Source organism: Ammospiza nelsoni, chromosome 32 (genome assembly GCF_027579445.1).
Source record: "Ammospiza nelsoni isolate bAmmNel1 chromosome 32, bAmmNel1.pri, whole genome shotgun sequence".
Taxonomy (NCBI): domain Eukaryota; kingdom Metazoa; phylum Chordata; class Aves; order Passeriformes; family Passerellidae; genus Ammospiza; species Ammospiza nelsoni.
In genome coordinates, this window is record NC_080664.1 from 3125337 (window position 1) to 3152351 (window position 27015).

The 27015-nt window shown below is 50.9% G+C and overlaps 1 protein-coding gene across 1 annotated transcript; it reads right to left on the bottom strand.

Moving 5' to 3' along the window:
• Positions 1-2309: 2309 nt before the first annotated feature.
• LOC132085741 (olfactory receptor 14A16-like) lies at positions 2310-3239 on the bottom strand. The gene has a single exon (XM_059491167.1). It carries the CDS (start codon positions 3237-3239, stop codon positions 2310-2312), a length of 930 nt encoding a protein of 309 aa, XP_059347150.1.
• Positions 3240-27015: the final 23776 nt, after the last annotated feature.

Sequence of the window (27015 nt, forward strand, 5' to 3'; positions counted from 1 at the left end):
CATGGCCATTTCAACAGAAAAGCTGAAAACATCTGAAGGAAAAGGGAGAGGAAGTAATAAACAGAATATTGGTGACACCAGTAGAAGGGAAGATCGGTATTTCTCCTCCTGCCATCAGTACATCTCCAGGAAATTCCTGTTCCTGGTGGGAAAATTGTGCCATTTCTTAAAAGTACTCAAATGACCCAGATAATAAAGATTTGTTTGTATATTATGAAACAAACAGGGTTTAACACCTGTGCCCCTTTTCAGGCAGACATCAGTTGTGTGCCCATGAACAGGCAGTGCCACTTGTGCCCTGAGGTTCTCCGCTGGGATTGGGTCTCTCTGAGAGCACCAGAGGGAGAGCAGAGCACCTTGCAAGCTACAGGTCCCTGACAGCCCTGCAGGGCTCCTGTCCCATCAACATCTGCTCTACTGCAGTCTGAAACAGGGCCCAGCATGGTGCTAGGATCATCAGAGAGCTGAGGTGTGTGCTGGAATTCAATGCCCTCCCTATCCCACAGCAGCCCTGCATTTCCCTCCTGCAGCCTTGGTCTCCAGCACAGCTATGGAGGCTCTTTGGGCTCTGGACTGTTGCTGCAGCCCCCAAGGGCAGCTGAGCTCTGCCTTTGGCACAGTCAGCCCTGGCCAGCACAGGCCATGCTCAGCAATTTCTTGTGTGTGCCTGGCCTTGCTGTCAGCCCCGGCAGCGGCTGCGTGGCCCCTTTGTGGCCCTGTGCTGGCCCAGCCATGGTGGCCCAGCCCCTGTGCAGGCCCAGCCCAGGCCAGGAGCATTGCGGCTGGGAACGGCCTCTGTGCCATGGTGCCCACAGCAGCCTTGGGGCTCTGTGCCCCATGGCCTCCCTGCTGGGCAGCCTCTGCCAGCTCCTGCAGAGCCCGTGGCACCTGGGGGGCTGCACAGACAGCCCTGCCCCGGGCTCTGCCGGTTTCTGGGCCAGCAGAGATGCTGGCCTGGGCTGGTCATGGCTGGGAACAGGCCCGGAGCCCCGCAGGAGGATGGAACTGGGCCACAGCCCAACTCAACCCAGGCCAAAGCTGGGCTCAACAGCCAGGGCTGCCAAGGGCTTGGGACAGAGGCTGGCACTGACAAATGTCCTTGGCCCCCTCCCTGCTCTGTCCATGCCACCAAGACCACAGAGCAGCCTCCTCTCTGGGCCACTTGCCTGTTTGCAATGCCTTGCATAGGCACTGACCCTGCCCCACCAGGCCTGGTCTGAGTCCTGCCCCTGCACACTCAGCCAGGCTGAGATGGACACTGATGGTTTCTGGGCCAGCCTTTCTAGCTGACTGCAGAGGCCAGGACAAAGCTGAGTGGTTTCCCTGCTGTACCCCAGCCCTTACTGGCCCCAGGGGCTGATGGCATTTGTGCTCCCTCAGCTTCATGTCCCCAACAGCATGGGCATGCTCCTGCCTGCTCTGTGCAATGTAAACCGGGGCTCCTGAGCCAGTGCTGCCATGTCTGTGCCTGCAAGGATGGGGCACTTGTGTGAGCTGGGGGAGAGGTAAGGGCTGCAGAGGGGGGATGTTGTTGGCAGCTGCATGAGGACACTCTGGGACGCTGCCCTGGGCTGTCCAGCGCACTGGGGATGGATCAGCCCCTGCTCTGCTCCTCCTTCCCGTCTGCCCCAGGGCCCTTGCAGAGCCTCAGCCATGCTGTTTGTCCCCAGCCTGCCCATGACCACTATGGGGCTGCTCACGGGGCCTTTCTGTGCTGAGCATTGGCCTGGCCGTGTTCTTGGGAGAGCCTGGGCAAGGAGCCTGGAGCCCCCAGGCCCTGGCCTGAGGCGTCAGCACTGCCCCAGCAGTGCCCATGGCCTGTCCCTGCTGCAGCCCCAGCACTGCCACCCCCAGGACTGTTCCCAGCCCCAAGAGCACTCAGGCCCTAGAGCAACACCAGGGCCACCAGGGCAGCAGGGCAGGGCCACGGCAGCAGCACTGGCAACACCAAGCGTTGCTGCTGCTGCTGGGCCAGCACTGATCTGCCCCCAGCTCTGCACACAGACATTGCTACTGCAGCTCCAGAGAAGGCAAGAAAAGGGCATCTCTGCAGAAAACTCTGCTGGGAGATCATTTAGTTCATTTAAAGCCACCAAGAGTGCAGCCCCTCATTGACACAGTGTGTGGCCACAGGAAAGGTGGAGAGAAACAAAATGAGAAACAAAATGAGAAATGGCACAAAAAATGACATTTTTTGATGGACAATATGAAAAAAGTAAAACAAACATAAAGAACCTCCAAATGGAAACCAACAAGAAGTATGAAAAACAACTTTTCATACTTGTGATTTGCAGAAACTGGCCAGCAGTTTAATGTTTCTGATACCATCCAGTCATCAGTTTCCTCACTGCAGCCTTGAGCTCCTGGTTCCTCAGGCTGTAGATGAGGGGGTTTAGGGCTGGAGGCACCACCGAGTACAGAACTGACAGGGCCAGGTCCAGAGATGGAGAGGAGATGGAGGGGGGCTTCAGGTGAGCAAATGTGCCAGTGCTGATGAACAGGGAGACGACCAGGTGAGGGAGGCAGGTGGAAAAGGCTTTGTGCTGTCCCTGCTCAGAGGGGATCCTCAGCACAGCCCTGAAGATCTGCACATAGGAGAAAACAATGAACACAAAACAGCCAAAACCTAAACAGCCACTAAGAGCAAGAAGCCCCAGTTCCCTGAGGTGGGATTTGGAGCAGGAGAGCTTGAGGATCTGTGGGATTTCACAGAAGAACTGGCCCAGGGTATTGCCATGGCACAGGGGCAGGGAAAATGTATTGGCTGTGTGGATCAGCGAAAAGAGAAAGGCACTGGCCCAGGCAGCTGCTGCCATGTGGGCACAAGCTCTGATGCCCAGGAGGGTCCCATAGTGCAGAGGTTTGCAGATGGACACATAGCGGTCGTAGCACATGACGGTCAGGAGGAAATATTCTGCTGACAGGAAGAACATAAAGAAAAAGAGCTGTGTGGCACATCCAGTGTAGGAGATGTTCCTGGTGTCCCAGAGGGAATTGTGAATGGCTTTGGGGACAGTGGTGCAGATGGAGCCCAGGTCACCGAGGGCCAGGTTGAGCAGGAAGAAGAGCATGGGCTTGTGCAGGTGGTGGCCGCAGGCTACGGTGCTGATGATGAGGCCGTTGCCCAGGAGGGCAGCCAGGGAGATGCCCAGCAAGAGGCAGAAGTGCAGGAGCTGCAGCTGCCACGTGTCTGCCAATGCCAGCAGGAGGAATTGCCTGATGGAGCTGCTGTTGGACATTTGCTGGGGCTGAGCATGGGGATCTGTAAAAAATGTAATCATGCAATAGCTGTGTTTGGAGAGGACTTTAAATATTCCAGCACGGCCTGGGGGCACTTTCCCCCCACTGCCTGCCCAGGGCTCTGCTGCCTGGAGCTGTCCCTGCCAGCAGCTGCTTCCCTGTGCCCAGGGCTGGGCCCTGCCAGTGCTGCCAGAGCCCAGCCCAGCCCTGGGGGCTCAGCTCTGCCCTGCAGAGCCCTCCCAGCTCTGGCACTGCCCAGGGGCAGCTCTGGCTCTGCAGGCTCTGATGGCAACGTCAGAGCAACCCTGAGGAATCTGGAAAAGTGACACTGATGCTGCCTGTGAGAGGCCCTGTGCTGATTTCTGTCACTGCCTGGTTTATTCAAGTCTGTAAGATTTTTTTTTTGTATTTATTCTCCACCTGAACTGAGAGATGATAGCTATATGGAATTTCTATTCAGGCAACACAGTACAGTAGATTAAAGAAGCAGGATTTTCCCTTTTATGCAGCCCCTGCCTTCCTGCACTCCCTTTTTAATGTACTTGGAAATGTTCTGCAGTTAAATGTCATGCTGGGAGAACTGCTCATCAATGCAGCATCCTCCCCACACTATGAGAACACTCCAAAGCCTGACCAGCTGTCTCCTCGCACCCAGATCTTGTCCCCCAGTGCTGGGAGCAGCTGCCAGGGCTGGCTGAGAGCTGTCCCTGGAAGGCAGCAGAGTCCCTGCCCAGCACAGCGCCCTGGGCTGCAGGACCCTGCTCTGCAGGACAGCCCTGGGCACCCCTGGCTGCTCTGCACAAGACACAATCAGAGAATGTACTCACAGGGTCTGTAGGCAGTGGGATGTTCCATCTTTAGGAGATGTCTCCAGGAGCTGCAGCTGCATTGTCCTGCAGCCAGAGGTTCCTGTGCCAAGGGCTGGCATTGATTGTGCCCCAGGCACTTCTCAGCACCTTCCCAGCCCTGACTGATTGAAGCTCTCTGTGCTTCTGTGCTGTGCCTAGGGTGGCTGCAGGCAGTGCCCCAGCCCTGCTGGGCTGGCAGAAGAGCTGCTCATCAAGAGAAATGTGCTTTTGAAGCTCTTCTTGGTTACCAGGAGCTGCCTCTGTGCCAGGAACCCAGCCCAGCTCAGCAGCACAAGACACAGCACAAGGATGTAAATGAGCCTCTGGGGCTTTGTGCTCAGGCCTTGTATATCAGTCCCTGAGAAGGAGCTGAAGAAACTTCTCCAGAACTATAAGTCAGAGTCCAACTCCAAAGTTTCTTGGACTTGTAATTGGTCCCACTGAGGAACACAACAGGCCTCAGGCAGAGCAGAGAACTGGAGGCAATGATGACAGATGGTGTGGTAGAAAGGGACAGGTGTTCGGAAGATTACGCGATGTAACGGAGAGGCAGGACCCCCTGTTCCCCTAAGATAAGAGATTACCCTAGAAAGTAGCCCCCTATCAGTAGAGCCAGTAACTTTCCATTCCACACCCAGGAACTTTCCACCCCTGGTAACTTTCCACTCCTTAGTAACCATAGATAGTAGAGACAGACCCCCTCTGACGTAGAGACCCCCTTAGACTATAAAACCCCAAGAGAAGAGTTAATAAACGCCTTTGGACCGTCCACCACATTGGTGTCTGCGTGCTCATTGGCCCGAGCAACCCTGGAGAGTGGGTCACCGTGCTGTTCCTCAGAACCAGGTCGCCTTGCCTTATACCAGAAGGCAAAAACTGGTGCCAAAACCTGGGAGCTGATCAGCGCCCAGGGAACGGGGATTCTCCTGGACAGAGGATGGCGGCTGCACAGCTGGCCTAGTGCAGCGGGGGAGCCGACCCTGGACCAGCGTAGACCATGGAATCCACAGCGAAGGTCGTAAGTCAGGCTCATGAGCGATGGGGAATTAACTGTGAGCTCAGGAATTTTAATCTTGCTATTGCAAGGCTCCTAGAGCTGGGGACGATTGGACGTCTGGTAAATATATTATATTCAGAAGTGTGGGAGAAGTGCACTGCCGCTTTAGCAGAGGACACTAAGTCCTCAGGCAGTGGTAAAAGCCTCAAAGCGTGGGGGAAAGCAGAAGAGGCCCTACGCAAGGCGTTAGAAGAACAGGAGATGTGGAAAGCCGCGTGTACGCGTTTATTAGCTACATCAAAGCTGGGGGTGGGGGCTGCGACGCAAACCGCCTCTGAGAGCGATCTGATGGAAGGCGGGAATACGCGGGGGCCGGGTGCGTTCCACCTCTCCCTGAGCCCGAGCCCAAACCCCCTGGAGCCCCCAGGAGACCCCCCGGAACACCCAGGGGACCCTCCAACCCACCCGCGTATCCGCCGGGTCCTGGCCTCCCTGCGGAACCTTCCGAAAAATCCGCGGTTTCTCTACCCGACCCTTCCCCGCCGGTCCTTTTGGCAGGGACTCGTGGAGGAGGCGCGGAATGCGGCCGGATTGTCGGACCCTGTAGGGATCGGTAAAAACTCGCCCCCACCATATGCATTTGAAAATGGCACCGAGCCGCATGGCAAGGGCAGAAAGGAGGAGGCGGGGGGTGGAAATGCAGTCAGCCTGCTTAACAACGCATGCGCGGGCGAGCCGGGAGAAGGGGCGGCCCCCTTGGAGGAGCGTAAGACCAATCAGAGTGCTCCATTCAAATTAGGTCCTTATAGGGTAAAGACCTCCCCCAGCAGGAGGCAGGGAGACCCCAGGGGGAGGGAACGGCACCACCCCCGAAGGGAGGAGTGGGGTCAAAGCTGCACAAAACGGCTTGGAGCGCTGGAAATGTACCGGCAGTCAACTTCCGGCTCAGAGTCAAGTAACAGCTGCTCAGACAGCTCGGGAAAGCCGACTGAGCCCGGCTGGGACTCGGAAACCGAGACAGCAGAATTAATGCGGTTTCAAGCAAAACCGAATAAAGCTTTAAACAACATCGGGAAACAATTGCAACACAAACTCACCGATTGGGGAAAAATAAAAATAGCTTGTGTGGACTGGGCACCAGCAGCCACGATACACGCTTTCCCGGTGAGGGTCACCAGAGCGCAGGGAAATCAACAAGGCACATATACTTAGGTTAACACAAAAGGTGTACAAGCGATTGTCAAAGGGATTTCAGAAAAAGGGATCAACTCAGCTGTAGTATCCACTCTTGTGGACGGCCTTTTTAGCAATGACGATTTGCTCACTTTTGATATTACGCAAATAAGCCACATGCTCTTTGATGGGGCGGGGCTGATTGTATTTAAACAGGAGTGGCAGGATGACCGCGTTAGCCCAGGCTTCTGGGGAAGGGCAGCAACCCAGAGAGCTGTCCCCAGCCGCACAGCAGCACGCCCACTCCAAGTACGCCCGAGAGGGATCTGTTGGAGCTGCGGGAAGACACCTTGCTAGGGACTGTAGATCCCGGCCCCGGGGAAATGGGAGAGGGAGGGGGCGCGCAGGCCATACTCAGCCTCCTCCCACTGCGAATGCAAGGCGGCCCATCTATGCCAACCCCCAGTGAGGCAGGGGGCCCTCATACCCAATGCCCCCACAAGGAGCAGTCAGTTTCGCATCCCCGCCAGCAGTACCCTCGTACCCTCCACCGCCACAAGCCATGCCGATGTGACAGGGCCAGCAGGAGATGCCCCAGAGCGGGATCCCTGGGTGGCCTTGGCCATGAAAATAGGAAAGGAACCCCTGATGGTGTGGGGGACATGCCGCCTTTACAGCAGTCAAGATCCACACGTCATAGGGTTTCAGTTTTGGGCGGACACAGGATCAGACTGCACGATTTTTCCCCAAGCACATTGGCCCGGACATTGGCAATTCACAGAAGTCCCTCCAGTGAATGGAGTAGGAGGGCATTCCCGGGCATGGAAAAGCACTCAGCTGGTGGCTATAACACTTCACACGAAAAAGAGACCAGAACAGACAGTGGCGATCTACCCCTATATCCTGCAAAATTCTCCACCCTTGTTAGGAAGGGAAGTTCTTTCCATGCTAGGATTCCAGATTACAAATTTATCATGAGGGCCACTGCCGTACACCCTCCGCTGCCAATCAAATTGACTTGGAAATCATCAGACCCCGTATGGATGGAGCAGTGGCCCCTGACAGAGCCTTGAGCAGCAGCCTTGCTGGAACTGGCCGACTGCGAACTGCAAAACCATCAGATAGAACCCTCCATCAGCCTGTGGAATACCCCTGTATTCGTGATCCCCAAAAGGTCCAGAGAAGGCTATCGTCTCGTCCACGACCTGAGAGAAGTGAACAAGATGATTCGACCCATGGGTCCAGTCCAGACACTGCTACCCACGAACTCAGCCATCCCCGCAGGGCAGCCATGCACAGTACTGGATATCAAGGACTGTTTCTTTTCAATACCTCTGCACCCTGAGGACAGAGAACAATTCGCCTTTTCCGTGGTGTTTCAAAACGGTGAGCGGCCCAACCTCCGCTTCCAATGGCGAGTATTGCCGCAGGACCTGTACGTCCACTTTACACCGAAGGGGGGAGTAGGACCACTGGCCCAAGGACCTTGCGAAAAGGCCCAACCAATCCAATGGGTGGTCCTCGGAAGACCTGCTCGTGCATTCTCCCCGGGAATCGAATGCATTGCAAACCTCATCATGAAAGGCAGGAAACTCGCCTTGAAACACCTAGGGACCGAGCCGACAAGCATCCACCTTCCATTCCGCAAGCAGCCGACCACGGAGTCAGCCACAATATCGGAGTACCTAGCCCTTGCTCTCACTGACTTCGGAGGAGATATCTCCTATTCTGCCAGACCACCCTGGACTCAGCTGCTGACCGTAGTCAACATGGACATGCCGCCGAAGGTCAAGGACCGACCGCAGCCAGGACCAACGGTTATCACAGACGCTTCCTCCATGACTATGACCGCAACAGCAGTGTGGCAGGCAGGAGAACAATGGCATTGCGTCAAAGCGTGTGACCCCACACTGTCAGTGCAACAACTGGAGGCAGCAGCAGTGGTCTTGGTGTGCAGACTCTTCCAAGAAGAAGACCTCAACATAGTAACGGACTCTATATTCGTGGCAAGGCTCTGCCTAGCCATGGCAGGACCAGGAGTGTCAACATCAGCAGCAGCCCTAATGCTGAAAGAAGCACTCTCCTCACGACAGGGAACCGTGTCAGTCATTCACATCAACAGCCATGACCCAGTCAAACGTTACTTCCAGATTGGCAACAACAAAGCGGACGCCACAGCAAAAGGTGTACAGACATTGCAGGAAGCTCGTCAACTGCACGAGTTGCTCCACATCAGAGCCAAAGCACTGGCGAAGAGATGCGGAATCCCGACAGCGGACACGAAACATGTGGTAGCCACTTGCCCTCATTGCCAGAAGTCGCCCCTATGGACTTGCGGGGTCAACCCAAGAGGTCTCAAGCCTTCAGAGATCTGGCAGTCAGACTTCACCTGGAGTCAACTGCTGAAGCCCCGAGCATGGCTTGCAGTGACAGTAGACACTTATAGCGGAATGATCAGAGCCACACAGCACCCCAAAACAAACTCCAAGGCCACAATCCAGCACTGGCTGACAGCCATGGCTTGGCTAGGTATCCCCAAGCCGATCAAAACAGACAACGGGTCCAATTTCACCTCCAAACCAGTACAGGAATTCACCTCAAAATGGGGCATCACACTAGTGCAAGGTATCCCGTATAACAGTACCGGGCAGGCCATAGTTGAGTGAGCAAATCAGACCCTGAAAACCAAGCTAGAAGTACTGGCGAAAGCAGAGGGCTTTGCCAATTCCATTCCCCCAGGAGATCAGGCACGTATATTGGCAACCACTTTGCTAGCACTGAATCAATTCCCTAGGGAAGATGAAACAAACAGTCCCGTTCAAAAGCACTGGGCCACTCGAACGCTAGAGGAGGGCCCGCAGGTGGTAATCAGAAACGAGCTAGGAGAATGGGAATGGGGCTGGAGGTTGATGCTCACGGGGAGAGGGTACGCAGCTGTCAAAAAGAATGGCAAAATCAGGTGGTGTCCATTTAAGTCAATTAAGCCCGACCTTCATAGCGAGCAGAATGAGACTGACGAGAATTGCGAGTTTCTGTTTACAGGACATGCTCGTGGGACGTCCTCGTGACGCGTACATCCCCGTTCCAGAGGAAAGAGACAGACCACCAAGCCGCCAGGCAGCGCCCGAGTAACCCGCACGGGTGAGACCCAAGCATCAAGGGTGTTTCTGTGTGATTTTGCTGTTGGGGCTTGTTGCCAGAGGGCAAGCAAGCCCAGACCACTACCCCCATCGGCCATTCAGGTGGGTCATACGACACCTTAGTAGCGACAAGGTGCTCAAAGAAATCACCACACCGAACACCCCATCCTTTGTGCTCCGCATCACCAACCTGTTTCCAGGACTACCAAAGGTAGACCCCTATTCCCCACACGCCACACACATGTACCCATCCTACTGGTGCCCAGCTTCAAACCCTGGGAAAAGCTACTGCAATCACCCAGGGTGGGGATATTGTGGGCACTGGGGCTGCGAAACCATAGTTACAGATGCCAGACCATCGGGGCCTGGGTGGGATCCACGAGAGCCTGACAAATTCTTACAGTTCACCTGGGCACCCAGCGGCTGCAAAACACCCATCTTCGTTCAGGGAAGTTTCTATCGAAATTGCCATAAAGTCCCAAAAATTTGGAAATGCGCAGACTACAACATGACAGTCTTGCAGCCAGATCACCCCAGTTGGGCCATAGGCAGAATGTGGACAGTAGTCCTTCAAGGGTCAAAAGAGAGGGTGAATATGCGAATTATCAGGTTTCAACCGTCGGCACCCCGAGCGGTCAGACCCAACAAAGTGATTAAAAGCGTGCCAAAAGGGAGAAACGCAACCTACCCCAAAACCTTACCCACAGGGTTCAGCAATGTCCCGACCAGCCATGCGGAAGCCTTTCAGATAGGCCGCTCAGCCAGGTCGGACTCAGACCCAATCCTTCGCATGTTAGAAGCTACCTTTGTATCCCTGAACGAATCCAACCCTAACCTAACCGAATCCTGCTGGCTTTGTTACGATGTCAAACCCCCCTTTTACGAAGGAGTCGCTTTAAACACTCCCTTCAGTTACTCCACAGCTGACGGCTCTCACCAGTGCAGATGGGATACCCCTCGCAAAGGAATCACCCTGAGTCAAGTCACAGGCCGGGGCAGATGCTTTGGCAATGCAACCCTAGCTAGGCGGAGAGGCAACGTCTGCACCAAAGTAGTCAAGCCCAACAGGAAAAACAATGAGTAGTCCCATCCGCACCTGGGATATGGGTTTGCCAGCGATCTGGAGTGAGTCCCTGTGTGTTCCTTGCCAAATTCGATGACTCTAACAACTTTTGTGTCCGAGTTCTGATTGTTCCTAGGGTCCTGTACCACTCAGACGAAGAAGTGTACCACCTTTTTGAGGAACCTAGCCAGCTCCACAAAAGAGAAGTAATGACAGGTATAACTATCGCAATGCTGCTCGGCCTAGGAGCAGCCGGAACGGCCACGGGTGTCTCAGCCCTAGCGACCCAGCACCAAGGACTGTCACAGCTGCAAATGACCATCGATGAGGACCTGCAAAGGATTGAGAAATCTATTTCCTTTCTAGAGAAGTCAGTCTCCTCACTCTCAGAAGTGGTCTTGCAGGACAGGCGAGGACTGGACCTCCTGTTCATGCAGCAAGGAGGCCTGTGTGCCACCTTGAAAGAGGAGTGCTGCTTCTACGCGGACCACATGGGAGTCGTTAGAGACTCCATGGCGGAACTCCGAAACAGACTGGCTCACAGACAGAAAGACAGGGAAGCCCAACAGGGTTGGTTCGAGTCCTGGTTCAATCAATCACCTTGGCTAACCACTCCGATTTCTACCCTAATAGGTCCATTGGCATTGCTGCTTCTAGCAGTCACTTTCGGACCATGCCTGCTGAACAAGCTGGTCTCATTCATTCAGGCCCGCCTAGAACGGACCAACATCCGGTTCCTAGGCCGGCGACAAATGCAGTGAATTCAACCAGGGAATTCAACCAGGGAACACTGCCAGTCACAAGTCCTAAACTTGCCTGGCAAAAACTTACTCAGGTTTACCAAACCCCTTCCCTTGTCGAACTACATCCTTATACCTCATTTCAGTGCCTATGTATATGACTACCTCATTCATTTGTGAAAAAGGGGGGGGAGATGTGGTAGATAGGAACAGGCGTTCGGAAGATTACGCGATGTAACGGAGAGGCAGGACCCCCTGTTCCCCTAAGATAAGAGATTACCCTGGAAAGTAGCCCCCTATCAGTAGAGCCAGTAACTTTCCATTCCACACCCAGGAACTTTCCACCCCTGGTAACTTTCCACCTTCCTTAGTAACCATAGATAGTAGAGACAGACCCCCTCTGACGTAGAGACCCCCTTAGACTATAAAACCCCAAGAGAAGAGTTAATAAACGCCTTTGGACCGTCCACCACATTGGTGTCTGCGTGCTCATTGGCCTGAGCGACCCTGGAGAGTGGGTTGCCGTGCTGTTCCTCAGAACAAGGTCGCCTTGCCTTATACCAGAAGTCAACAAGGTGGGGACAAAGAGAAGCCAAGTCTTGGTGCCCTGGGGCACAGCAGCAGGGTCTGTGCCACCAAGGGCTGGGAGGAGACACCTTGTCCTGGGGCCCAGGGGCCTCCTGGCACAGCCCCAGCCAGGCTGGGCACTGTCAGCCCCTTGTCCTGCCCTCAGCATCCCCCCTAGCCCACATCCCACTGGCCTCAAAGATCTGCTGGAAGGAGTCCCTGGGGACCCTTGCTCAGGAATGGCTCTGGGGACTCCTTCATGCTCCCTGCAGGGGCTGCAGCTTTTTCAAAGGACTTTGGGTTTGTCTTTTGCTTTGAATTTCTGTGATGTTTTTGCAATCATGCCCTCCACTTATCTGCTGTAATTAGTCCCTGGAGAGGCTTTGTCAGTAACAACACTCAGTGGGGCTCATTGCTACTTCAAGGTACTTCAGTTATTTTAAGGTACTTGGTGTTTCCATTTTGACACAGACTCTGGTGTTTCTCACAGACTCTGTGAGAGATTTGTGCAATCACAGCCCCAATTATCTGCTTTAACAAGTCCCTTGAGAGCTTTGTATTGTCATTCAGTGGTGCCCATTAATGCCTTGAGATACTCAAGGTTTTTAAGGTAGTTTATGGATTTAAGAATACTTTTAGGTACTTTTAAGGTGTTTCCTTCCCAGTCTCTTAGAGGTTTTTGTGCCATCCTGACCTCCAGTTCTCTCCTACAAGGAGTCCATGAGGAGCCTGTGTTGGGTATCTTCCCCCTTTCTGTTTTACAACAAAGATGGAACTGAAAGAATTTTGTAAGACTTTCTAGAAGCATCCAAACAAATATGCGACAATTAGCAATACAACAACAGCTAAGAGAATTAATAGTCCTGTTTTAGCTAGATATCATCCAACCCTTTAGTCCTTTGGACTGGAAGAGTTTATTGACCCAGTCTTTGTTTTCCATTTGAAGATTCTTGAACCCTTCAGTACCTTAATGCTGTTGTGGATTGACTCGCTGTGGCTGGAGAGGTTCATACAATACATGCCCTCAGAGTCTAAACAGCCATGCCCATTTGCCCAGAGTAAAAACTCTATCGCTGTTCTGCAAGGTGGCATGTCTGATGGTCTCTATGTCTGAGAGCAGACCACTCAATGTGAGGGAGGTAGCATTGGTTTGCTTACTTAACAGGCACCCAAGATGGTCTAATTGTCCTAAAGCTTTAGCTGCAGCCACCCAAGGTAGTCCAAACTGGGGGTGCTACCATCCCATACCTGGATTAAAGCTTTCAAAGCCATCTCTTTGATATCATTCAATACTGGGGATACCTGCTGCTTGGTCATCTGGTAGGCTGTGTTGTCCTTCTCCAGCTAGATGGTTGATTGTCAATTCTGCCCTTGCCTCATTATTAGCATAGTCTGCTATTTATTGATTTACTTCACACTTCCATCCCCCTTCCCACAGGGTGTATTCTGTAGGTGACAAGAACATGGTCATAATATATGTTAAATCATAGGGGATTAAGACATGTGCTCTAAACATGGCCGTCATTAGGCCATTAAAACAAGATAAGTCTTTCCTATGATACTTTTGGATACAGCCACAGAAACAAGGTAAGATAAGTAAAAGCAATAAGAGTACACCTAATGTCCCTATAGCATATTTTACAAGGTTTCTTAGCCATGGTCCCAATCCGAAACTTTTAAGCCACTCATCAATACCTAATCCTTCTTCTTCCTTAAGCTTATTAAGCCCTAGCCGTAGCTCTTTTATCTTAGCATGAATAGATACAGAATGATCAGATAAATTCATGCAACACATTCCTTCAAACTCTTCACACCCATGGCCTTGTGCTAATAATAAGAAATCTATAGCAGCTCTATTTTGTAGAACAGCGTGATTAACACTTTGTACATCTGAAGTTAACATATCTAATATCTGTGAAGTTTTATTTAGTTCACCCTTAGCCCAACACCCTATTTGTTTTGCTAGAGTCAATGCTTTGCTTGCAGCACCCCAGGGTAGGAAAGCTGAAACCATCACTTGTTTAAATTTACTCCAGAACCATGGATCTCCTATTTGACTACAGTCTAAATTGTGTAAGCTACGCTTTTGCCTGCTTACCTGATGACTTAATTGCATCAGCACAGATATATTAGGGTGAAATAGTGATAACTTGCCTAAATAACAAGGTCCACCCTGAGGTTGGGCAGGTATACCATTCCAGGCTCTATCTCCGCAAATTAGAAATATTCCTGTAGGTAATTTCTTAGGTGTCATGATGCTAGAGCCTTTACAATGGCTGTAGAGTTGTTTAGACACTATGTTTGGCTTTAGAGCTGAATCCAGAGTAGCCCATGTTTGTTTATATGGATTCATCTTTTGAGGATTAAAATAATCAAAGCTAAACCATCCACTGTTGGAAGTGCTGGTCATGCTAGCATTTGCACTTCCAAAAAGCTCCAACTCCTCAGGTGGAGAATGCAAAGGAATATTAAGAGATTGAACTAACAGACATTGTTGGTAGCCATCACTCTGACTGGCAGTATACCCTTTCTGTGCAGGCAATTTAATATTTACCATATTGTGCATATATAAAGCACGATTATTAATAAGACTGCAGAATTCTTGAGGAGACGATACTGGCAATGCTGAGACAAAGCGACGACTGATTAATCTGTCTAGCAAGTGTTATTCATACATTATCTCTAGGTTGATTAAACTGTATTACCCTTAATTCTTCAGCTACCACTACACCTAGCAATATAACAAAAGTAAACCTCATTTTTCTGTTTTTACTTTGACCTTTTTTTCTTATCAGTTCTTAACCTTTAACCCTTTTCAAAATACACTGTACCTCCCACCGATAATAAGCCAAGATTTTCTGCTCATGTGATTCATAAAGATCTAAAGCTGAGGCAGTGTTTAGTCCTGTTTCGTTCCGTAGAGCCCACTCCCAATTATGTTCCCAGTTATGTCTATGATTACAGGTATCACACCATAAACGAAAAAGTGACAACTGATCCACCCAAAAGGTCTCATCACAACCTCCACAACACAGTGCAACCCAAGCAGCACAATGTGGGCTGTGACATTCAAGGCAGTTCTCTTTTGCCGGTCCTTTTATATGGAAAGATGATAATGATTCAATAATGTCAATCAGTTCCCTGGTCGTCCGGCAACAGCGTTTTATCCCAAAAGGTTAAAACCACCCTCAGCTGAGCCACAATGTCCGGCCTTATCAGGCATTGCACGGTAGGTGGTAATTGGACTAAGAAAAGAAAGCTGTTAGCTGTTTTCATTTATGTGAACCTGGAGAGGAGGTGAATGGCAAGTCTGAAAACGATCCTTTCTGTCCTTGAGATTTTCACATCCACCCCTTCCCTGGGTTTCTCAAAAATGTTCAAAATCAGTTTTACAGTCTGTAATCCTTTAGTCATTTGGCTGAAATGGCATCAGCTGGGCGATTCTCAGTCCTTTGTTGATTTGGAGTGGTGAGAAAGTAGGATGCACTTGAAGCACTTAAAATACTTAACTTAGCAGACTTATTTTCAAATTAATAGAACTTAACTGGCTTCAAAATTCTATGGGCTAACTGTGCTACACTCTTTGCAACATAAGAATAGGCAATTCTAATAACTAAATAGTATTTTCAGCTAGCAAGGTTTCTCTGATGTTCACAACAACACTTTGAACACAAGTCATAAAACAAACACCTATCGTAAAAGCATAAATCTATCTAACATCACTTAAACTTAATAGCACTTATACTTAAAATACTTAAACTTAAAATATTTAAACTTAATAGAACTTAACATTACTTAAACTTATCTTTACTTAAACTTAATAGAATTTTAAATCAATAGAACTTACATGTAAAATCTCTTAATTCTAACAAAACTATAACAAAATCTAACTGATTTTAGACTTATTTGTAAATAATGTAAGATCAAACTTAACAGAATCTAACTTATCTTAAACCTAATATGATTTAACCTTAACAGACCTCGAAACTTAACAGAAAATAAACTTAACAAACTTAACCTTAATAGTATTTAGCATTTAATTTAACTTAAACTACTTAATAACAGATTAAACTTACTATAGACATAAAATATAGCATTTACTATAACTTACTTACAGGCCTGATTCTAAAATATTAAGCTAAAATAACTTTGTTCACGTGTTTGCTATAGCATTTCTATATCAAAAAGCACACTCACAACATCTCACTCATACAATCAGTCTAACATATCTTAACATTTTTAAACTTTTCAAAATATAATTCTAGAGTCTGATGTTCCACTGACTGAGCCATCTGGGCTTCTGATGTTAAAGTCTCTGCCAATACAGGTGATTTCAAGACAGCATAACCAATGCCGAGCCAAACCGGCCGAAATTTGACCCATGCATACAGTACGCTGATTCCTGTTTCAGTCTCTGCCAGGAAGAACTAAAGTGCCTTTAACTTTCCTTGTTTACCATCACTTGTTTCTTAATTTCAACAGGGATCTTTTCCTTTTGTTGACAAAAGTTACATCCATTAGGCTGTTAGGTCTTAAACTGAAGCTTTTGCCGGCTGTGGGGGGAGGGAGAAACGCTCCCGCTGCAAAAAGCGCTCCAGTCCCGCGGTGCGTGTGTCGGAGCGGGCGAAACCCCCCCCCTGCGCTGGGCTCTTTGTTTACTCGCCAGCAGGCTGACTCCGCTGCAGGCACCGCTGCACCCGTGGCTCCCCCCGCGGCGGCTTCGCTCTCTCCCGGGGCGGCGCGCCTTGGCTCCCGCGGCGGCGGCTCCACTCTCCCCACCGCTGCCTCCGCTCCCGCCGCTATAGCGCAGCATTTTAGGCGGTCACTCACCGCGGCTGCTCCCCATGGCGGAGCGCCCATGCCGAGTTCGGAGTAGCACAGACTCGGAATCGCCACGAGCTGCGGCTGCTGTCTTGCACTCAGAGAGATAGTAAAACAGTGCATCAGACATCACTCGCCGTGGCCTGCTTAGCTTCTTGGCAGTTTTACCACTCTCTAAAGCAGCCTCTGACAATAAATCACTGAATTCACGCAATTCCGTTAACTCGTAAACTGTGTGGGGATTCACAAAGATTCCCCGTTCCAGACCATAAGCCAAAAGACCTTGCAATTCCTTCCGTAAGTCTATTCCCTTAATTTGCCTTTTTTGCAAAAACATAATAAAAAGTTCATATGCGGCTTGTCTTTCCATACCTCTTTTTAAGTGCGCACTTTCACCTAGCAGCGTTTTCCCATACTTATGCCGCACATATCAGCTGGACCCATCTATTATTGTTGCCAGGGCACGGCGCGTATCGGCGGTTTTCTTTTTTCCTCCGTTTTAATTCCGCGCTTATTGCCGCTCCCGCTGCTTTGGAGCCTGAACCATTCCTCACTTATCCTTTGGTGTTCGCAATCCCCGTGATGGCCGCGATCGTCGTGGTGTCCGCTATCATGTCCAGGTGTCACCAATTTGTTGAAGTGAGGGGGAGAACGACCATCCTATAATGCATCGAACTCCAAATTTATTGATCGATCAGTCACTTTAAATAACAGTGTTAACGAACTTCATGCATATTCCAAAATCCAGGTTTACGATAGGCTAACAGAGAAAACTCTAACCACTCCTTTTGTTTTACAATACCGTTGATTGTTTACATCAAACAAAATCAGTGTTCTCACTGTGATACGAACGGTTCTCAAAACTTCCATAACTGTTCCCAGGGTGCCATCTTTTCCCAGAGAGGATGTTACCTTTGTTATGGGAAGACTGCCTGAGAACTTTATTGTTTATGCAAGGATGCCTGAGAGAGACTAATTGTTTATAGAAGTCAGGCTGGGAACTGCTTTGAAACTGCTTCACAGCTACCTGTTACTTTTCTCTCAGTTGCATGGCTTCGTGGCCTTTTTCCTCAAGCCATGCCTGAACTAAACTCTCCACAGAAAATTACAACACAACTCACTGGGTCTGCCTGGCCACAATTTCCCCTGCCTGGAAAGGACACCCTTCTCCTCAGGGGAGACAGAGAGAGAGAGAGAGACAGTCCCTTTCCTGCCCCTGGCAGTGACCAGAGGTGGGAGTGAATGTAATGACACGGCCATGGGCAGACCCTCATGTTTTTCAATGACACATCATGCCATTGGGAGGGGCAGGAAAAGGGAAAACTGTTTTCCCAGCATGGATCACAGGAAAAATGGATCACTCTTCCCAACATGTGTTTTCCAATGGGGAAAGAAGCTGGAGCTGGGCATGAAGCTCTTCCTGCAGCTGGGGCACTCGCAGAACTTCCCTTACTGTTAACTCCATTGGTGTCTGGTCAAGTCTGAGCTCTTGGAGAGAAGCTCTTCCCATGATGTGGGGGACTCGTAGGGCCTCTCCCCAGTATGGATGTGCCGGTGGATGATAAGGGTGGATTTTTTCTTGAAGCCCTTCCCACAGTCGGGGAAGCGGAAGGGCCTCTCCCCAGTGTAAATCTGCTCATTCAGGCAGAGATTTGGGCTGGTCTGGAACCTCTTCCCACAGGTGGGACACTCACAGAGCCTCTCCCCAGTATGGTTGTGCTGGTGGGTGATGAGGGTGGATTTTTTCTGGAAGCCCTTCCCGCACTCAGGGCAGCGGAAGGCTCTCTCCTCTGTGTGATTTTTCTGGTGGCGGAGGAGATGGGAGCTGCTCTGAAACCTCTTCTGATACTCGGGAAACTCATAGAGCCTCTCACCAGTGTGGATTTGTTGATGGTTGATGAGCTGGGAGCTGCATGTGAAGCCCTTCCCACATTCCCCACACTTGTACGACCATTCCCCAGTGTGGATCATCTGGTGACGGATCAGGGTGCTGCTCTGCCTGAAGCTCTTCCCACACTCCAAGCACTTGTGGGGCTTCTCCCCATCATGAAGCTGCTCATGGACCATCAGATCTGAGCTCTGGCTGAAGCTCTGCCCACCTTCCTGGCACAGGGAGGGTCTTTCCTCCACAGAGCACCCTTGTCTGGGTTTGCAGCCCCCTCCTCCTATGGGATCTCTGGGGATTTTCCTCTCTGTTTGATTCCTTTCCTGTGCAGCCACTCAAAAGAACCTCCTCCTCCAGGTTCTTCCACGGGGATTTTTCCTCTCTGGTCTCCATCCTCAGCTTCTTGTCTGGAGGAGGAAGGACAAGGAGAGGATGGGATTTGCCTCCATGCCAGAGGGAAGAGGAAGGAAATCCCTCCAGTGCATCCCCGGCAGGATGGGATTGGCAGCAGGGTTGTCCTGCAGCTGGGGGCCATGTTGGGCTGGGAGATGGAGCAGGAGAGAGGGAGAAAGGGGCATTGACTTCCTCCTCACCTGCCTGGGTGTCCTGGGGCATCCTCATCTTCCTCGCAGCCTCCTCTTCCATCTGGCAAAGGTTTGGGAATGGGAAATACTGTTTTCGGCAGAAAACAACCGATGAGCACATTGGTTTTTGTACTGGTTTGAAGGCAAACCTGGTATTGGAATAAGAATCCCAATATTACCAGGGAGATTGTGCCTGGGCCAGTCTGACCCTTGCTGCTAGGCCAAAGGCAGCAACTGTGGTGTATCACCCCAGAGATACCTTTAGCTTGCTTGGAGATTGCAGCTGGGCACTGAAACAAGTCCAGGCTTGGTAGGAACTCTGTTTACCTTAGGAGGGAAGGCTTCAGGTGATGGTGAGGAGGAAAAGGAGACGGATTCTGCCGGAGGGTTTATATCCAGAGCTTTATTCCATGGTTACATAGGTCTGAATGTAGGCAACAGCTCCAACAGAATCCCGACCACATGGCTTGATTCACCTTTTAAGTTCCCAGGGAGGGGGACGGAAGGGGCAGGTAAGCTACCAACGAGATGAGAGGGGCAGGATCTCAGGGGAGGATGACACCTAGACAGGCCAATGACCTCTGGGCATAGGGGCATCTTTTGAACTTGACCAACCACACAACGACCTTCCTGGAAAGTTAAGCCGTATTGACAGGACTCACTCAGCAAGGGGGCGAGGGGGAAAAGAGAGAGGTATAAGCACACCTGGGAAGGGACCCGGAAGTTTAAAACAGGCTATTACAACACACCACAACAACCTGGGAGAGAGTCTAAGTCAGAATTACAATTTATTAAGAAAATGAAGATCAAGGCAATTATACAGAAATGCTGCCTTAAATGGACAGAGTCAGGATATAACCTGACACCCTTTTGGTCAGGGTGGTGGCTGCTGTCCTGTTAAATGGTTACTGCAGTCCTGTTGGAGATACGAACGTGATTCTGTCAGAGCAGTGATGCTGTAGAAGGTCTGGTCTTCCTCTGGATGTCTAATGGTGGTTATGGAGCTCTTGTCCGCTGGGAATCCAGTAGGCAAGGTACGTCCGGTGTAGCAAAGTCTCATCTTTTATCCATGTAGGAATGCTTGGTTCCTCCCCCTGGGTGGAGCATCCCACAATGGGATATTGGAATTTTATCCGTCCTGCAGTGACACTCAATGGCCCATTCACAGAAGATATCTCCCCTGGAGGGCATTTTCAGGGGTGAGTCATGCAAGAGATAAAGAACACTACCCCACCTGTTTATAACAGTTTCTGGAGATGGTGATTGAAAACATGCTTTTGGTTACATCTTACATGGCAACCTGAAACAGTGGGGTAATCCCTGCTCAGGGGGGGTGAACACCACCCCCCCTTACCCAAACTGGCTCAGGTGTGAAACCCCCACCCCAGGAAGGCCACACACAAAGGGGAAAATGTCACACTTGGCCCTGTCCCAGGGAACATCTCTGTCCCTGTCACTCCCTTGCCATACCCTCCTTTTTTCTTTCTTTCGATCTCTCTCTCTACCACACATTTACTGTTCAATAAAATCCACGATGGATTTTGTCTTGTTAGCACATTAATTGGTGCAGAGGCATCTCACTAACAATTTTCTTAACCAGATTGCAACATTATTTTGATGCAGTGAGTTCAGGGCACTGTTCTCTGATCCCAAGCGCCTTTGACAACAGCATGGTTCCCTCCTCTGAGTAGGTTGTGGTTCTTTCTGGAAGAACTCTTGGAACTTGGACGCAGTTTCCTCTGAGTGACTTATGGGAGAACTGATGAGAAAAATGGCTGTTGTGGGTCCAGAGTGTAAAGAAAATGTTTTGTTGTCCTTCCTTGAAAAGTTTGTTAAAATTACTGGATTTTAGCAGTGATTTTTTCCACAATGGAGGAAAGGGAGCAAATGATACCAGTGAGACTGACAAGGTTCCTTCACTCCAACGTGAGGAACACAAGGGGCTGCTGAAAGTCCTAGAAGAATCTCAGCTCAAGTAGCTAAATTGCCAAATAACTCCAGCCAGGGGTCATAGGGAGGATTTTTTTGAGTGTTCAGAGCCAGCAGATCCCGGACTCAAGCTCCGGATATCTCCGGGCTCCCTAAGAGGAGCTTTTTCAGGGGTAGAGGAGCCGCAATCGCCCCTTGGGAGGGTCCTGGGGTTCACGTGGGGATGGCCCGGTACCACGTGACAGGGCGGGACATTGGTTTTGGGGATCCCCGTGAGAGCTGGGGCTGGGGAACGGGGGCCCCGCGGGGCGGGGAGAGGGGAAGGGGAGATACCGGAGCTGGGGGACCCCCAGCAGCCTGGAGATGAGGCGGGGACGGGACCCCCTCACCCTGACAAGGGCATGTCCTGGGGTGACTTCATGATGCTCGTACCCCCATTGGTCTGTTTAGCCCAGAAATGAGTTCTGCACCTTTAAGGCTGGTTCTGAGAGCGAAGGGAAGGAGGAAGAAGCTGCAGTTTGTTTTCAGATACTGCACTCACTCCTCTACATTCCAGCTGCTGGATGGACAGACAGCAGGACAGAGCTCTCCTTTGCTTTTAGTTAGTTTTTAGGTCTCTGAGGCAGAGAAGTTCCCTGGACTGTGGTTTTTCTTTTTCTCTGTTTAAACCTGCTCTGGACAGAACAACCAGAACACCACCTGCAGGTCCCACCTGAGGCCCACCAGAATGGGCCTGGACTGAGGCATTTCCAGCACTGGACGGACTGATAAGAGACTGATAATATACTGATAAGAGACTGATAAACTGCTGATAAGACGCTGAGTATGAGGAGCTACAACCCAAGGAGGGACTTTCGGAGTTTGTCATCTATTTTGTGGCAGCAGGAGCTTTTATTGCTTAATATTGTTCAATTTTTGTGCTGGTGAATGCTTTGCCTGTAAAATAAAGGTTTTTTCCACTTTTGTCCCTGAAAATATTTTCCTGAACTGGCTGAGGGTGGGGCTGCTGAATTGGCATTCTAGAGGAAACTCCTTTTGGAGGGTTTCAACCAAATTTGCCCTAAACCAGGACAAGGTGGTGGAAAGAAGGGGGAACCTCAAGTGGCTGGATTGGGCGGAGGTTGGAGATGGGGACCTTGGGACCCCAGAACCTTCCAGAATCCAAAAGCAGGACCCTGGAGAGGAGGGATCCCCAGGACCCATGGGATCCCCACCAGCTCTGAGATGGGGGACCAACCATAACCCAAGAGGGACTGCAAATGGGAAACTCCTGGTGGCTTTTTTTTATTCACTCTTGATTTTTGGACATCAGGTTACTTCTAGAAATGGACGTGGGTAGGAGGAATCCCCAACCAAAGGCATTCACACCTTGTTTTTCCCCAAACAAGGATTTTCCCCAAACCTTCCCACCGTGACATCCCCCCTGTCCTGCTCTGGGTGAGCTCAATCCCAAACCTGACCCTGATCCTGGTCTCAGTCTCACTCCATGTTTAGACACACTCACAGTTCTGTATTTAATCTCATCCCAGTCCCAGATTCATCTAGCCCCAGACCCAATCCCAACCCCAGCCCTAAAGGTAATCTCATGTCTAGCCTTGACCCCAATCCCAGCTCTAATCCAAATCTCAGCCCCTTCCAAAATCCTCAGCCCCAAACAAAATCCCAGGTTCAGCCCTTCTTGGGTGTGTCTCTGTCCCTCTGACCCCAATGATGTTTGGGTGGGGTCACACCAGGGCTCAGAGGGACAGAGACCACCCCGGCCTCCCCATATGGGAGAAGGTCAAAGAGCCCCTCCAGCCCCAAGCACCCTCAGCAGTGAGAGGGACACAGAGGCCCTGGTCCCCAGCCCTGCACAGGAATTCCCTGAGGCCAGAGGGATGGAGACCCCCCGAGCATCCCCCAGGGCTCAGGACAGAGAGCCCTGAGCATCCCCTGGACTTAAAGGGACAGAGACTGCCCCAAGCACCCCTGGCACAGGGTTGAGAGAGAGGGAGACCTCCCAGGTATTCCCTGGGGTGAGAATGATGGAGACCCCTTGGGAAATGGTCTGGGGTGACAGGGATAGGGACAAACGGCCGGGGAATGGCCTGGAGTGACAGTGACAGAAAAAACAACCCCAAACCCCTCCCAAGCATCCCCCAGGGTGAGAGGCACAGAGACCCCTTGAGCATCCTCTGGGCACTGGACAAAATAAACTTGGCAGAAATCAAACTTGACTCTGCATATATCATTTTGAAGAATATATGCTCTTCCCACAAGTAACTTGTGATGAAAGCGCAAACAAATCCCAAACATGAATAAACTGACAATCCAAGCAGTGATGTGGCAATTCCAATATTCATTGTTTCCTGCACAGCTCCAGCTCAGCTGCTGGAGGGTTTCGGTAAAAGAAAGTGGAAATTTGGCCCAAGATTATTAAAAGGAAGGGAAAGCTCTGTGTAGCTGTCACAAAGGTGACAGAGATAAACAGAAAAATGATTCTCACATTTGGAGAAGCCCCCAAGCCCGGAAATTCAGGACTTATTAATAATAATTATTATTATTATTAATTCAGGAAATTTAGCTACTTGAGCTGGGCTTCTTGTGGGACTTTTAGCCGCCTTGCGTTCCTCACCGTGGGATGAATGAACCTTGTCAGTCTCACTGGTAACATTTGCTGCCTTTCCTCCAGTGATTTTAACAACTTTTCAAGGAAAGACAACAAATTATTTTCTTTACACTGACCACACATAAAAGCCATTTTCCTCATCATTTCTCCCGTAAGTTCCCCAGGAGGAAGGAGCGACTGTGTCCAAGTTCCAGCAGTTCTTCCAGAAAAAACCACAACCTCCTCAGTGGAGGGAACCATGCTGTTGTCAAAGGCACTTGGGGTCAGAGAACAGTGCCCTGAACTGTCTGTGCCAAAATAATATGGCAATATTGCAAGGTGCTAACAAGACAAAATCCATCATGGATTTTATTGAACAGTAAATGTGAGGTAGAGAGATGGAAACAAAGAGAAAAGGGGGAGAGCAAGGGAGTGACAAGGGACAGAGATGTTCCCTGGAGCAGGGCAAGTGTGACATTGTCCCCTGTGTGTGTGGCCTTCCCGGGGTGGGGGTTTCACACCTGAGCCAGTTTGGGTAAGGGGGGGTGGTGTTCACTCCCCTGAGCAGGGATTACCCCACTGTTTCAGGTTGCCATGTAAGATGTAACCAAAAGTATGTTTTCAATCACCATCTCCAGAAACTGTTATAAACAGGTGGGGTAGTGTTCTTTATCTCTTGCATGACTCACCCCTGAAAATGCCCTCCAGGGGAGATATCTTCTGTGAATGGGCCATTGAGTGTCACTGCAGGACGGATAAAATTCCAATATCCCATTGTGGGATGCTCCACCCAGGGGGAGGAACCAAGCATTCCTACATGGATAAAAGCTGAGACTTTGCTACACCGGACGTACCTTGCCTACTGGATTCCCAGCGGACAAGAGCTCCATAACCACCATTAGACATCCAGAGGAAGACCAGACCTTCTACAGCATCACTGCTCTGACAGAATCATATTCATCACTCCAACAGGACTGCAGTAACCATTTAATGGGACTGCTGCCACCTCACTGACGTGCAGGGTGTCAGGTTATGTCCCGACTCTGTTGATTTAAGGAAGCATTTCTGTATCATTGCCTTGATCTTCATTTTCTTATGAAATTGTAATTCTGACTTAGACTCTCTCCGAGGTTTGTCTTCAAACCAGTACAAAAAGACAATGTACTCAATGCTTGTCTTCTTCCCAAAACAGGATTTCTGATTCCCAAACCTTGATTGAATGGAGGAGGAGGCCGCAAGGAAAAGGAAGCAGTCCCAGGACACCCAGGCAGGTGAGGACGAAGTCAGTGCCTCTTTTCCCCCTCTCTCCTGCTTCATCTCCCAGCCCAACATGGTCCCCAGCTGCAGGACAACCCTGCTGCCAATCCCACCCTGCCGGGGATGCACTGGAGGGATTTCCTTCCTCTTCCCTCTGGCATGGAGGCAAATCCCATCCTCTCCTTGTCCTTCCTCCTCCAGACAAGAAGCTGAGGATGGAGACCAGAGAGGAAAAATCCCCGTGGAAGAACCTGGAGGAGGAGGTTCTTTTGAGTGGCTGCACAGGAAAGGAATCAAACAGAGAGGAAAATCCCCAGAGATCCCACAGGAGGAGGGGCTGCAAACCCAGACAAGGGTGCTCTGAGGGGGAAAGACCCTCCCTGTGCCAGGAAGGTGGGCAGAGCTCCTGCCAGAGCTCAGAGCTGATGGCCCAGGAACAGCTTCATGATGAGGAAATGCCCCACAAGTGCTTGGAGTGTGGGAAGAGCTTCAGGCACAGCAGCACCCTGATCCAGCACCAGATGATCCACACTGGGGAATGGCTGTACAAGTGTGGGGAATGTGGGAAGGGCTTCAGCGAAAGCTCCGCCCTCATCAGGCACCAACGCATCCACACTGGGGAGAGGCCTTATGAGTGTCCACAGTGTCAGAAGAGGTTTCAGAGAAACTCCAATCTCCTCCAGCACCAGCGGATGCACACAGAGGAGAGGCCTTTCCACTGCCCTGAATGTGGAAAGGGCTTCAAGCACAACTCCAACCTCGTCACCCACCGGGTCATCCACACTGGGGAGAGGCCCTACAAGTGTCCCCAGTATGGGAAGAGTTTCACCCAGAGCTCTGCCTAGACCAGTCACCAATGGAGGCACCAGTAAGGGAAGGTCTGCCAGTGCCCCAAGTGCAGGAGGATTTGTGTTCACTGCCACAACTTCATCCATCATTGGAGGATCCACATTGGGAAGAGCCCTGGTGATCCATTTTCCCTGTGATCTATGTAGGGAAGACACCAGTCCCTTGTCCTGCCCCTCCCAGTGACATGATGTGGCATTGAAAAACACGAGGATCTGCCCATGGCCCTGTCATTACATTCACTCCCACCTCTGGTCACTGCCAGGGGCAGGAAAGGGACTGTCTTTCCTGGTGGAGAAGGGTGTCCTTTCCAGGCAGGGGAAATTGTGGCCAGGCAGACCCAGTGAGTTGTGTTGTAGTTTTCCCTGTCAAAGTTTCATTTATCCCTTCTCTTATCAATATTGTTTCTGTTCCATTTGTTTCTTATCTTGTTCCTGTTCCCAATAAATTGTTCCTATCCCAGCCCGGGATCTTTGCCTTTTGTGCTTTCCATGGGATGCGGGAGGGCAGTGAGGGCAGCGTGGTTTTAGCGGGAGCAAAAAATTGGGGAATCCCATTCCTGAGCCCTGACCCCTGGAAACCAAGCATCCCAGCTGGTCCCAGCCCTGGTGGCCATGGCAACAGCCTTGGGAGCGGGTCCCTGGCTGGGGCTGTGGGAACCTCTTCCCTCTGGTGCCCAGGGACAGGAGTGGAGGGAACGGCGGCAGCTGAGTCGGGGCAGGCTCAGGCTGGATGTTAGGAAAAGGTTTTTGCACAGAGGCTGCTGGGGCCCTGCCCAGGCTCCCCAGGGAAGGGTCCTAGCTCCAGGGCTCTCTGAGCTCCAGCAGCATTTGGACAGCGCTGCCAGGCCCAGGCTGGCATTTTTGGGGTGTCCTGTGCAGGGCCAGCAGTTGGACTGGAGGATCCTGATGGGTCTCTCCCAGCTCAGCCAGTTGTGTTGTTCTGGGATCCCATGAGCCTGGGGATGGGGCTGCCAGTGATTGCCATGGCAACGGGCTCTGGCTGCAGGCCTGAGCTGGTGTCCATGGGAACCACCCCTGGCATGGGGTCTCCATGGAGCTGCCAAGGGACTGAGCATAGCAACAGGGGTTGGTGATGGTTGCTTGTAAAGGATCAGATTTTTCACAGGCCCTCAGAGGGGTTCCATGGGGATTTTCCAAGAGTCTCCAGGCTGTTCCAGAGCTGGAATATCACAGGCAGAAACAGGGGCTCCATGGAGACCTCCAAGAGTTTTCTGGGGATGGTACAGAGCCCTGTGGTCAGAGGCAGTCACAGCCATTCCATGGTGACATCCCAGGGGATCTTCGGCTGCAAAGGCACCGATCTGTCACAGGCACT